General features: G+C 49.2%; 1 protein-coding gene across 2 annotated transcripts; it reads right to left on the bottom strand.

Moving 5' to 3' along the window:
• Window positions 1–4329: 4329 nt before the first annotated feature.
• Window positions 4330–12893, bottom strand: LETM2 (leucine zipper and EF-hand containing transmembrane protein 2). 2 transcript variants are annotated; one of them, XM_074559206.1, is made up of 10 exons: window positions 12570–12891; window positions 11340–11763; window positions 10045–10188; window positions 9494–9628; window positions 8709–8912; window positions 8101–8220; window positions 7137–7247; window positions 6921–7004; window positions 6159–6236; window positions 4330–5582 (listed from the first exon to the last, which is right to left on the bottom strand). In XM_074559206.1, the coding sequence occupies exons 1-10, from the start codon at window positions 12614–12616 to the stop codon at window positions 5532–5534; spliced, it is 1398 nt and encodes a 465-aa protein (XP_074415307.1). In that variant the 5' UTR covers window positions 12617–12891; the 3' UTR covers window positions 4330–5531. The 2 variants fall into 2 exon arrangements, with proteins under 2 accessions (XP_074415307.1, XP_074415308.1); XM_074559207.1 differs by lacking the exon at window positions 6159–6236 and having other exon boundaries at window positions 12570–12893.
• Between the last annotated feature and the right edge of the window lie 958 nt (window positions 12894–13851).

Below are 13851 nucleotides of genomic sequence, written 5' to 3'. Positions count from 1 at the left end.
CCACAAGATGCCAGGTACTTCCTGCAGGGTGGAGAAGGGGCACGTGCAGCTGGGTGCCCCCTAAATTCCATGGGGACACAGCTTGGAGGGTCCCCAGGGTGCTGCCCAGCAGAAACCACAGAGGACGATGGCACTGAGCTGCCTGAATGCTGGAGCCCAGCAGCAAAATTCAGCTCCTCTCTGCTCTTCCTGCTAAGCCATCCTGTCCATGTGGGCAATGTGGGAGATGGGGATACCCCAAAAGTGACCTCAGCACCCCACAGGTCCCACCCAGGACCAGAGCACCCCCCAGCTGGATGCCTGCAGCCCCTCCAAGGTCTGTGCTGAGGAGGGAGATGGGGCAGGATCCCTTGGGAAAGGGCTCCAGGGCCATAAAGGAGCTGAAGGTGCTGCCCTGAGGAGCCCCCGAGCGGGTGGGGTGTGCTGGGTGCCTGCTGAGTGCTTGGCTCTCACAGCATCCTTTGTCTTCTCCACTCCTCTCCCTCCTCGTTCTCTCCTTTTAAAGCCCTCGGGCTGTGCAGGGCCGGGACAATCTCCTGGCCCCAGCCCAGGCTGTGGCTGCTCTGCCAGGGCTCAGCTGGGCTTTGTCACTCTGCCAGCCCTGCAGGAACCTCCTGTGCCACTGCACCTCCTGTGCCTGTGCCACTGCACCTCCTGTGCCATTTCACCTCCTGTGCCACTGCACCTCCTGTGCCACTGCACCTCCTGTGCCACTGCACCTTCTGTGCCACTCCACCTCCTGTGCCACTGCACCTTCTGTGCCACTCCACCTCCTGTGCCACTGTACCTTCTGTGCCACTGCACCTCCTGTGCCACTCCACCTTCTGTGCCATTGCACCTCCTGTGCCACTCCACCTCCTGTGCCACTGCACCTTCTGTGCCACTGCACCTTCTGTGCCACTCCACCTCCTGTGCCACTCCACCTTCTGTGCCATTGCACCTCCTGTGCCACTCCACCTCCTGTGCCACTGCACCTTCTGTGCCACTCCACCTCCTGTGCCACTGCACCTCCTGTGCCATTTCACCTCCTGTGCCACTGCACCTCCTGTGCCACTGCACCTTCTGTGCCACCTCACCTCCTGTGCCACTCCACCTCCTGTGCCACTGCACCTTCTGTGCCACCTCACCTCCTGTGCCATTTCACCTCCTGTGCCACTGCACCTTCTGTGCCACTGCACCTCCTGTGCCACTGCACCTCGGGGCAGCTCCCACAGCTCCGAGCAGGCTCAGGGTGGGTGGGGAATGATCCCCCAGCCCCCTCAGCCACCCCCTATCCCCGTGTCCCAGCCAGCTGTGGGGTCAGCAGGATGCTCCAAGGGGCTTCCAAGGGACCCAAGGGGTTCCAAGGGGCTCAAGGATGTTCTAAAGGATACAGGGATGTTCTAAGGTGCTCCAAAGTGCGCCAAGGGATGCTCCAAAAAGGCTCAGGAATGTGCAGATCCAGCCCCCCAGAGCTGAGCAGAGTCAGAGCCAGATGTGTGCAGCTGCAGCTGGGGCACTCAGCTCCCCCCTGTCCTAGGCATCACGAGGAGAAGCAGGGTGGGACCAGCCCTGGGGACACCTTGGGGACGTTGCCACCTGCATCCCATCCTGCTCCATGCAAGATTTGTCATCTTGCCCCACTCGATTTCAGGCTCCTCTCCTTTGTTACACGTTCGCAGCAGAGGCAGGAGGGCTGCAGGAATGTGCTGCTGGGATCCGGGAGCTGTAAATCCCAGCCTTTGTTGTGCTTGGGCCGCACTAAATCACCGCCTTTCCCTCTGAATGCTAATGTCCTCCAAAAGTGCTGACCGGGGCATCTTTTCCCTGCAGCTTTCAGGGGAAGAGGCTGACGCAAGGCTCGGAGCTGGCGCTGCCACAGGAGCAGCATGCAGCAGAAATCCAGCAGAAATTCCCTGCTCCAGGGCAAGGTGCTGAGGCAGAGTGGAAATTTTCCAGGGTAGAAATCCATTTTGATTCAGGTGGAATGTACATCTTTGAGTTAAATCTGTAGTTTGCTGTTTAGTGTGACTGACTGTTCTCTCAGACAAGAAATAAGGGGGGAAAGGGGGGCAGAGAGAGCAGGACAACCTGGCCCAGGAGTTCTTTCTGAAGAATTAGTTGGCACAGGCATCTTTTATGGAAAATCCTTTCCTTAGGATTTTTTCTCCTGAGAAGCTGGGAGGCCTCAGGAACAAAATGTAAACATTGATTATCTGCTGCTGTGGAATGCAACAGGTGCATCTGGGATTGGTCTCATGTGGTTGTTTCTAATTAATGGCCAATCACAGTCAGCTGGCTCAGACAGAGAGTCCGAGCCACAAACCTTTGTTATCATTCCTTCCTATTCTATTCTATTCTATTCTATTCTATTCTATTCTATTCTATTCTATTCTATTCTATTCTATTCTATTCTATTCTTAGCCAGCCTTCTGATGAGAACCTTTCTTCTATTCTTTTAGTATAGTTTTAATGTAATATATATCATAAAATATTAAATCAAGCCTTCTGAAACATGGAGTCAGATCCTCATCTCTTCCCTCATCCTCAGACCCCTGTGAACACGGTCACAATTAGTGGCAAGTGAAATCAGTGGAATGAATAGGTATGAACCTATGGTGAAATTGCATGTATATATATTTGAGAGGGAGATAAAAGAGGATCTGGAGTTCCCTGACTGGATTCCCACATGAGTCCAGCGCTGTAATAAACACACTGGCTTTACAACTCTCACAGAATTTGTGGAGTTTTGTTTCTCTCCCCAAAACAGCGCTGGGACAGACATGGGCACCACAACACCCAGCTCCAGGCTGGAGCAGAAAGAGTGTGAGGATGCCCTGGGGAAGGATAAACAGGCAAGAAGCTGTTTCTCCAGGCTGAGGGGAGATTGGAAGGTGTTTGGCAGCGGCACGGCTGGAAAAGCTCTCCCCACGCCAAAGCACACACAGCTTGGATCTCTGCAGCGTTTTGTTCGCCCGGCGCTGCAGAACAGAATCCTGTGATTTATGGGGCTCCACGGGGGGCGTTTCCTCCCCTTGCTTGGAAGGTCATGCAGCAGAATTGCTGCTTCTCTCTCCCCTCTGCAGGGTTCTGGGTCCTGGGAAGGTGCCTGGGATCCCTGAATGCCAGGCAGAGGTGAGAGTGGGCACATCCGCAAGTGAAGCTGAGGAAAAAAGCTGGCTGGTTTTTTGATGTGAAAATGGGTTTGTTCAGAGGTGTGGAAAGGGTCTCTCTTGCCTCTGCCTGCCCCAGGCTGGCTCCCCTGGGAAGATGAAGGTTGGCACAGCCTGTGCTCGCTTCAGGCTGAACACAGGGCTGGTGGTCACTGCAGGACATCCAAGGAAAATAGAGTCCCAGCTTCCAGATCTTTCTGAATTGAAAACACAGGAGGTAAACGCACACATGAGGCCTGGCACACACACCAGTGTGATGTGGTGGTGCCCAGCTGGAGGATGGGGATGTGGGAGGCACCAGAGCCCACCCAAGGCTCACCCACAGCAGGGCAGTGCCCAGGTGATGCCAGGGCTCCCTGCCAGCCCCTCTGCTCTCTCCATCTGGGAAACCTCTCAGCAGAGGAATGTGCTGCTCCAGCACTGGCTGGCTCTGCCTTCATCCCGCCCAGCCTCCTCCTCTCCCTCCACCCAGAGCAGGGGCTGAGCCCTCAGAGCCACGACCTGATCATTTCACCCCAAACCTCCCCGGGGTACCAGAGAAAGCCAGGTGGGTTTGGGAGTGGAGCAGCCCCGGGCTGGAACAGCAGGCAGGAGAGGCAGCAGTGACTCCATGTCACAGACATCTTCTATGGAAAATCCTTTCCTTAGGAATTTTTCCTCCTGAGAAGCTGAGAGGCCCTCAGGAACAAAATGTAAACAATGGTTATCTGCTGCTGTGGAATGCAACAGGTGCATCTGGGATTGGTCTCATGTGGTTGTTTCTAATTAATGGCCAATCACAGTCAGCTGGCTCGGACTCTCTGTCCAAGATAGAAGCTTTTATGATCATTCTTTCTTCTTCTATTCTTAGCCAGCCTTCTGATTAAATCCTTTCTTCTACTCTTTTAGTACAGTTTTAATATAATATATATCATAAAATAATAAATCAGCCTTCTGAAACATGGAGTCAGGTCCTCATCTCTTCCCTCATCCTCAGACCCCTGTGAACACCACCACAATCCCCAGTTAGGGTGGCATTGTGAATATCCCAGTTTAGGGTGGCAGTGTGACATCCCCAGTTTAAGGTATAGTTTTAATGTAATATATATCATAAAATAATAAATCAAGCCTTCTGAAACATGGAGTCAGATCCTCGTCTCTTCCCTCATCCTCAGACCCCTGTGAACACACTCACAACTCCACAGCAAGGTGTTATTTTATTGAAACAACATTTGTTCCATTTATTAGACACAGATCCAGCACTGTGGGTGGGCTGGGTGAACAAGGAGAGGCTCAGGGACAGAGCTAAGGACACAGGACACCTGACAGCTGGCTCTGTGGTGCTGCAGGAGCCTGAGGCCTTGGGTTTAAAGTGCTGCTCCTACCTGAGCTTGCAGAACTGGCTCTCAGTTGGGTTGTTCTAAAGGCTGGCTGACTCTGGAAGAGACATTTCATTCCTACTTAGCACCAAATCTAATTTTACAGTAAGTATAAATATATACATATTTAAAATCCATAATGTGAGTAATTTCTCAGTATTTACATAGGACAGAGTAAAAAATTTTAACAAATGCTAAAAACAGCTTTTCAGAATCCTCTGAGAGTCTGGCAAAAACTGAGCATGTGAGGAGTGGCTTTGCAAGTGTGGAGAGCACTTGGTGTGTGTTCTGAGCCTGGTGAGGATTATCCAAAGCTCCACCCTTGGGAGAGGTGTGCAGGTCCAGGTTGTTCCCTCTTGTGACCCAGAGGGATCCTGAAAGTGCAAGTCAGATTCTGTCACAGTGTGTGGCTCCTGCACAGCTCCCACACTCCCAGGTGAGGCTGCTCCTGTCCAGCAGGGCCTGAAGCCCTTCTGATCAGTGCTACCACACCAAATGCTGCTCCTTCCCTTCCTGTGGCCACCTCCTCAGTTAAACTGTGGCCACGTGGGTTGTTGTGGGCTGGTCACTGGCTAAAACACCCAAACAGGACCAAGAGCCTGAGCTGTGACCCTCAGGACAAGCTGCTGGCCCTGGCTGTGTGGGGATGTTCCTGCAGAGGATTCCACACTGCAGAACAGGCTTTGCTGGAGCCCAGCCCAGCTTGTTCTGTGCACAGGCCATTCTAACATGAAAAGCTGCCTTTGCTAAGCACAAACACCTGCTCAGGAACAGCACAGACAGCAGCACCATTATTAACATATTTACACCATAAGTTAAAAGTAGCAGGGCAAGGATCCAGCACAAAAGAGATGTCTGGGGCCATCCAGACAGCAGTGGCCTAGTTGCTAACAAGCTTGGGACAGAGAGAGAGGCCCCTGAGGGATACTGCCCTCCTTGTGCAGAGCAGCCTCCTGGGAAATCCCTGCTCCCTTTGCAGGTGTGGAGATGGAAGCTGCTTCCTCCCAGTGCTGCCTCCACGTTAGACTCCATTGGCACCAGCCTTGCTGCTCTGGGATGCTTCCATTTTGGTCTAGGGGCAAAAGAAAAATGCAGATTTTAGGCAGTAGGAATGTTTTTTGAAATTCATAATCTTTTCTGAAGGTGTTTTCCCATTTAGCATGGGAAGCTGCTCTGGAGAGGAACAGTTGATAAGGAGCAAAGTTCTTCAGGTTAAAAGAGACAGGAGTCTGTCTGGACTCCCAAACTTGCCTTAAGCAGCATCCTAGATGTGCACATAAACACCTAAACTAAAATCAAATATTCCCAGAAAGAAAATGGACAAAACAAAGACAATCACTGCAGAAATATTTTTACAGATACCAAGTGGCTCTTACCCTGCTGACCCCAAGGGAAGGCTGGTCTGTCCCAGGGGCCCAAGGCAGATTATTAAGGAAGAGTGCAAGGTTACATCAATAATTCCCCCCAGTCTGACTGCTCTCTGCCATGGGTGGTATCTTTGTATTGAACAGCCCCCAGTGCAGCTCTCATCCAGTTCCCTGAACTCAGCAGCATTCACAGCACCCTGCACTCCAAACTTCCTCGGTTTGGCTGCAAGCTGTGTGAAGAACAATCCCTTTTGGGAGTGTAAGAGCTCTGACAAGCTCACCTCTCGTGGGGGAGGAGGCTTCACTGATGCTTCAGAGAATGGCAATTTCTCTGTTGGCTGGGACACAAATTCTTCAGTCTTTAAGGAAAAAGCAGCTGTAAGTCACAGAACCCTCTCAGAAAGGCCCAAACTCCCCAGGCCCTAACAAGGCTGTTCCCTGCTCACTCTGTGAAAGCTGTGCTGGCATTTCCATTGTTTCCCCAGCACAATTTAACTATGTGGAAACATTTCTGGCAGTTGATACAATATTCTTTGATTCCTGCTGCTGCTTTTATCAGCTGGGACTAATCTAAGGAATTCACTGCAGCGTGATGCTGAGAACCATATGCTCTGGCTTTCTTACTCTACATATTTTGGCTCATTTTGTCCCAGATAACAAACTCAAATTCACTAAGAGGGCTCAAAACAAGTCCTCTTTAACTGGCTCCTCTGAGCTGAATGTACCTGGGCTGAGGCCTGAAAGAATTCAGGTTGAGGTTGAGTCCTCCCTGGCTGGGAGCCAGCACCATGGTACTCAATAACCAGCTGCTCCCAGGCACAGCACCAGCTCTGCCACAGCACACCCCTGCTCCCTCCCCTTGCCTCTCAAATCAGAACTGTGAGATTCTTGGGGGGAAAAACACCCACACAGTGCAAGAACAGACACTGCTCTGTGCTGCGCTGTCAAACATTGGGTTTGTCCAGCTTTGGAAAGGTTTGGTCACACCTAATTCCCAATAATTTCAGCACAAGTTTTCCTACTTGCAGATTGCTGTTTCTAACCTTTCTTCCCTGTACAACAGAGGCAGGATCCAGGAGGGTCTTCTGACCTTCAAGCACAGATGTCATTCCAGCAGCATCAGTTGTCTGCCAAAGAACACAGAGTCACAACTTCAGTCCTCTTGTAGGCTCAGAAAACAAGATTCTATCAAAGTCCTTCATTTCTATAATGCATAATGGTTGAGCTATTAACCTAAGAGCTTTATTCAAACCACTTGCCTTGCTCTGTGGAATGGGAACAGATTGTGGCTTTACATCTATTAAGTACAAGGCACGGGAAAGCAGGAGGAGGGAAGAAGGAATGTTCTCCTTTAAATGCAGATCCAGCCACTGTTGGAAGAAAACAGAAGGAAAAATTGCTTCATATTGGCTCTATGTAAGTATTTATTAACACAACACTCTGTCCTTAAAGCAATCTTGAGTTTGGATAATACAGTTTTAAGTAACCATAATGAGAAGAAATGGGTCTGAAGAGTTAGGAATAACCAAATAGAACCAGGGCCAGATAAGAGCAAAGTGAAGGGGGGGGGGTTTCTCTTTAGTCTAGGACCCTTCATGCCTTAGAGCTCAGCTCTGTGGGTAAGAATAATACAGTTTTAAGTTACCATCATGAGAAAAAATGGGTCTGAAGAGTTGGAACAGCCCCACTTCAAACCAGATAGGAGCAAGGTGGTTTTCTCTTTAGTCTAGGACATAATCTGGATCCTTCATGCCTTAGAACTCAGCTCTATGGGTGAGGATAATACAGTTTTAAATCACCATAATGAGAAGAAATGGGTCTGAAGAGCTAGGAATACCCTCCACTACACCTTGCTATCTGGCCCTGGTTCTATTTGGTTTTCTCTTTAGTCTAAGACAATCTGGACCCTTCCTGCCTTAAAGCTCAGCTCTGTGGGTGAGAATAATGCAGTTTTAAGTTACCATAATGAAAAGAAATGGGTCTGAAAAGTTAGGAATACCCCCACTTCAAAAAGAACCAGGGCCAGATAGGAGCAAGGTGGTTTTTTCTTTAGTCTAGGATATAACCTGGACCCTTCATGCCTTAGAGCTCAGCTCTGTGGGTCAGGATCAAACTTGAAATTCATGCATGAATTCTCAGGAAGCTGTGCCTGCTGCACCTCAGCATTGCCTGGAGCCTGTCCTCTGATCAATCTCACACCTGCCCAGGCCAGGGCACACTCACCTGCCCCAGCTGCTCCTTCAGCTGCTCCTCAGAGAGCCCCACTGAGCGCATCCCTCTGGCCCTGCAGGCGCTCTGCAGCTCCGCCACGCTCAGCCCACTGACCCCTTCCTTGGCAATCATCTGCAATGAACAGAACATCCCCATCCAGCACAGGGCAAGCCAAGACCCTGCTGCACCTGAAAGGACTTCTGGAGGTCCTCAGTTCAATCTCCTGCTCAAAATTGTTCAGTATTTGTGCTTTGAACCACTTTAGGGATGGGATATTCACAGCCTGTTCCACTGTTTACCCACTCACTTATTGAGCTGAAATTTCCCTTGCTGCAACTTATGGCCACTAACTCTGCACATGTAAGTCTGGTTCCATTTTCCAAATAACCCCACTGCACATCAAAAAGCATCTCTTTTTTATAAGTTAGCATGACCAAAAGGAAAAGTTCTAGTGGCAATATCTGAAATGCCACCTCCATTACAGCTCCCCAAAGACTGCAAGGCTGCAGGGAGGTGAACTCTCATTCTGTTTTCTTCTGGGGAGGGTCTGACTCTCATCAACCCCAATTTCCCCTGTTCTGAGGGGTGTGGGCAGCTCCTGGCTGCTGCTGCAGACCCACCTCGTCGTCGGCCTTGATGCTGCGCAGCCGCATCAGCAGCTGGAAGCGCAGCAGGTTGTTGGTGCCCAGGGCCTGCAGCTCCAGCAGCTTGCACAGAGCCACCAGCTGGGGCCTCTCCAGGTGCTCCAGGGTCAGCTCATCCTCAAAGATCTTGGAGAAATGCACAATCTCCTGTGTGCTGGGCTGCTGGCCGCTGGGACGGACCTGAGGGGAGGCACAAAGAGCCCTGAGTGGGATCCCCAGCTGGAACCTCCCCACCTTCCCCCTCCTCACAGTTAAAAGTCACAGTGAAACTGTTATTGAGTGGTCACTGGAATTTCCAGGGGGTGAAATGTGTGCCCTGCCAGGCTGGGAATTCCTGTGAGCAGGGCTGGGACAGAGCTGAGGGAACACACAAAGCCCTGAGTGGGATCCCCAGATGGGAACATTCCCCCTCTTCCCTTCCTCACAGGAGAATTCCTGTCCCTGCTGGAGACAGCAGGATACAGTGGGATCCCCAGCTGGAAACTTCCTTCCCCTTCCCTTCCTCACTGGGGAATTCCTGTCCTTGCTGGAGATACAGTTAAAAGTCACAGTGAAACCCTTATTGAGCAGCCACTGGAATTTCCATGGGGTGAAAGGTGTGCCCTGCCAGGCTGGGAATTCCTGAGCAGGGTGGGCAGGGAGGCACCCAGGGAACAGCCCCTGACAGCTGCTCTGTCCCCACAATCCTGGTACAAATCCCCTGCTCTCTGCCCCACCAGCAGCCCTAAAGGTGTGTGTGTGTGCCATGGCTGCCATCCTACCTCGTGCAGGTAAAAGGAGAATTGTTTCTCTTTTCCTGTGTCTGCCTTGTTCCTTTTGGCCATCTCTGTAATGGTCTCCCTCAGGAACTTGGCCAACTCCAGCCTGGCATTCAACTTCTTCTTCAGCTTCTCTTCCTTCATTTGGGAAATACAAAGTTATAAATCAGAAAATGGAATTGCTGTGGACATTTTTTCGGAACCCTGTCTGCAGCAGAGCCTTCCAATTGTCCCACTCTATTGAATTTTTGGGGGTCCCCAGGATGAGGTGAGAGATGAGAATTTGACTCTATGTTCTTAGAAGCCTCATTTATGATTATATTATTTATATTATATTGATATTATATTATTTATATAACTTATATTTATATTGTATTGCATTTATATTATACTGTAATTATATTATATTGTGATTATGTTATGAATGCTATACTAAAACTATACTAAAGAAACAGAAAGGATACAGAGAGAAGGCTTAACAAGAATGAATAATAAAAACAGCAGCCCTGCACAGCTGCCCAGATGTTCTGAGGCGCTGGGGACACTCCACAAACCTTTTTTGACTCCGTCTCAAACGTGGAGGGCAGCATGTCAGGGAAGAGCTTCAGGAACATAGGTAACAGAAACTCCATGAAGGGAACAATGACAAACACCAGGAAGGGAACCAGCCTGAAGAGATCTGCACAAGTTCTCAGCAGCTGCAGGGAGAAAAGCACAGCAGGGATTACCAAAGTGGGCCCAAAGAAGGGGTTAAGCCTCTTACTGCATCACTTTATCCAGGTGTTGTCGATAGTAAAAGATTTTAAAATCATAGAAAATTCGGGGAGCTAGAAAGAAAATTAGGCTTAGTAGGGGAAACGTTAAAGGTGGGCCCTGGGAAAGTTAGATTAGATATTACATTATATTATATATCATATATCATATATTACATACTACATAATATATCATATCATATTAAGCATTATATATAACATACTATATATTACATGATATATTATATAATATTAAATATTACATGTTATATATGATATACTACATTATATATAAATTATATATTATATATGGTATATATTACATAAACAATATATTATATATATTACATATATAATATATATCTTATATATTTTATATTATATATTTTATATACGATACATTATATATAATATATAAATTTTATATCTATGATATTATATATAATAGATGATACATTATTTTAAATTATATATATTATATAGGTTATATATTGTATATGTTATACATATAATATATATAACATACTATATTACATTATATATACTACATTACATTATATTATACTATATCTTGCTAGATGATGTGAAACTGCACCTGTGCAGACAATACATGATAAATGATATAATTTTTATATGTGATTAGATATAATAATTGTTTAAAGAAGCATGAGAAACTATTTTAGAGGTTTGAGGGGATCATGAGAAATCCATGCTTGGATGAAATGAATGCATACAATAGAACAATGTAAGTTCAATAATATGTAATTAACAGGATATATATTTATATGTATATGTGTATATATATATGTATATATATGTAATTACTAGGACATATATAATATGTAATTAATAGGATATATATTTATATTTATATGCATGTATATTTATATGTGCATATATATTTATATGTGCATATATATGTAATTAATAGGACATATATAATATGTAATTAATAGGATTGATAGGATATAAAACATGTTCAGCTCAAAACCATGCTGGAGTCAGATCTGGGTCTGTAGCCCTGACCCAAACAAAAGCACCTGCACATAAATATTCTGTAACTCTGAGTTCCTGAGCACTAACACTGTGGCACTCACCCTTCTCCTCTCCCTCCTGGTGAGCACCTGCCCGTGCAGCAGCCTCCACACCATCCTGGCAGCCACCTTGGTGTCGATCCAGAGCAGGTGGAACCCATTGTAGTAATGCTTCAGCTCATCCACGACCCTCTGCCTCAAAGGTTTCTTCCCTGCAGGAGCCACCACCTGCTTGGCCAGGTTTTTGGCAGCTTTAGCTCCCTGATTCCTGGGTTTTCCATGGGGCTCCCCTGGCAGCTGCTGCTGGGAGCTGCTGCAGGTGTGCAGGGCGTGGGCAGGTGAGCGGGGCAGGCAGGCTCGGCGTGCCCAGGGCTGGCTTTTGGAGTCCCTGCAGCTCCAGCTGAGCTGGGGATCCACCAGCTGGACCAGAGCAGCGGCTGGGGAGCACGGAGAGCTGCAGTGAGCCAGGAGACGGGAGCCCCTGAAACTGGAGAGGTGTTCGGGTAAGAGCAGGGCAGGAAAACCCAGTCCTGAGCAGCCCAGACCCCGGCACAGAGCCCAAAATACCCCTCTGTGGGTTTGATTATGACCCATGCAGCAAGTTATCAACCTTAGATGAAGATCTGCAAGCCACAACAATTTAAGTAGAATAATAGTGAAGTTATCACAGTGGGGAAAAGTAGATTTTGGGGTTTCTGGAATGGGGTTCAGGGGGGCAAGATGGAGGGAACTGGGTGTGTCCAGCCTTCCTCCTTCCTCTTCTTGGCCTCCACCTTCTGCTGGGATGGTGGCACATTTAGATTGGTTTAGAGTAGAAGCTCACTGTCTAACACAGGTGATAGGTATTGGAAAGTAATTGTAAATATTGCACACGTAGTTTTCAGTATAAAAAGATAACATTGCCCCGGGGCAGGCAGAGTGCCTGGAACTTTCCTGCTGGACGGACCTCGGCAGGGCAGGAGGAAAATTTTTATAGATAAGACGCAATAAACAACCTTGAGACCGAGAAATGAAGAGCTCTGACTTCTTCTTCAAGCGCCGGGCTGGGAAAAGAGACTTTGGAACTTTTCTCGAGGTCACGGTGAGCAGCAGAGATCCCGACACCGAGGCATCACACCCAAACCGGCCCCGTGAAATCGCTTTTGTGCTGACAGCCCGATCCCCCAGCACCGACCGGCCGTGCTGTGCCCTCCCTGACGGGGCAGCCCCGCCGCCACTCCCGGTGCCGCTTTAACGGGGAATGGATAAAAGCTCCGAATCCCCCCAGGCCCGTCCGACCCCGCGCGGGCTCACCTGGCTCTGGCCGCGGCCAGCAGCGCGTTACAGCCGCACGCAGCCATGGCAGGGCCGGGCGCGGCGGGCCCTCAGCCCCGGTAGCGGCGGGGGGCGGCGGCAGCACCGGCGGGCGCCGGGGGCCGCCGGGGCCCGGCCGGCCCCATCCCCGAGCGCTGCCGCGCGCGTCGGGGCCGGACCGGGGGTTGCCGCGCTGCCTCTCTCCGGTCCCGGTGCTCGTGCCAGTCCCGGTGATGCCGATCCCTGTCCCGGTGCCCCGGTCGCGGTACCGGTTCTGCTTCCGGTTCCGCTCCCCGCCCCTCCCACCCGTTCCGTCGTGCCCCGCGCGTGCGCTCCTCTGACCTGTCGCCGCTCTGTGGTGAATGCGCCGTGACGCCATCCCGCCGCGCCACGCCCTGCTCGGCCCCAACCAATCAGAAGTCAGAATCGCTGTCCTGCCGGAGGTCCGCCCAATAGGAGCGCAGTGGGGCGGGGCCTGACCCGAGGAGCCCTCGGGAAGCGCCGCTGATTGGGCGCACGAGCCGTGACGTCACTCATCGGTGATGTGACGCCATTACGAGACGGGGGAGTTGTGCGTGACGTCAGGCACGTGGCGAGACGCTCCGGACCGGCCCGCGGGGCCCTGAGGCCTCGGGCGGAGCCGCAGCGGAGCCTTAAAGCACATCCAGGATGTGAAAAATGCATGTACATTATGATTGACTTTTTGCAAATATTAAAGTGAATATTAGATGTGTTGTGTTAGAAAGTTATGCTGTGTTAATTCTCTTAAGTACTGTGTTAAATATAGTTTTAGGTCATAAAAAATGTTAAAATAGAACCTATGCTGCGTAAGACACATTTTAAAGAAAGGACTCGCAGCGAGATAGCAGCCACAGGACACCTGAGTCTTTCAGAGAAAAAGAATTTATTGCTCCATTATTAGAAGAAACAAACTTCTTCCCGCCTTGAAGGCGCTGTTAGGATTCAGAGGAAGAAGCTGACACTGCCTAGACAGAATCCTGTGTTTGAGTGGAGCTTATGCTTCATGTATGAGGTGTATGAATATGCAACAGGCTGTTGCTTTTAAGGGTTAATCCTTTGTTAATGTGAGTCCTTTTTCAGGCTTATTTTGCCCAGAAAAAGGTACCCGGATGTCCATAACTCTTTATCTGTATTGTGTCATATTGTCCTAATTCAAATTGTCCAAATTATTGTTACTCTTATTGTATTACTATTTTTATAACCATTTTATTACTAGTAAACCTTTAAAATTTAAAAATAACAAGTAATTGGCATTTTTCAC

The sequence above is a fragment of the Zonotrichia albicollis genome, chromosome 26, assembly GCF_047830755.1.
Source record: "Zonotrichia albicollis isolate bZonAlb1 chromosome 26, bZonAlb1.hap1, whole genome shotgun sequence".
NCBI lineage: Eukaryota > Metazoa > Chordata > Aves > Passeriformes > Passerellidae > Zonotrichia > Zonotrichia albicollis.
Note: the sequence above shows the minus strand (reverse complement) of the source record. Positions and strands in the feature narration are given on the sequence as shown.

Excerpts from the sequence above, each read along its gene's own strand:
- LETM2 (XM_074559206.1), bottom strand. The coding sequence starts at position 12,616 with ATGGCTGCGTGCGGCTGTAACGCGCTGCTGGCCGCGGCCAGAGCCAG. Across the intron at positions 9,629-10,044 it reads TTGAGACGGAGTCAAAAAAG|GAAGAGAAGCTGAAGAAGAA; the intron begins GTTTGTGGAGTG and ends TCCCAAATGAAG. Across the intron at positions 8,913-9,493 it reads TCTCCTTTTACCTGCACGAG|GTCCGTCCCAGCGGCCAGCA; the intron begins GTAGGATGGCAG and ends GCCTCCCCTCAG.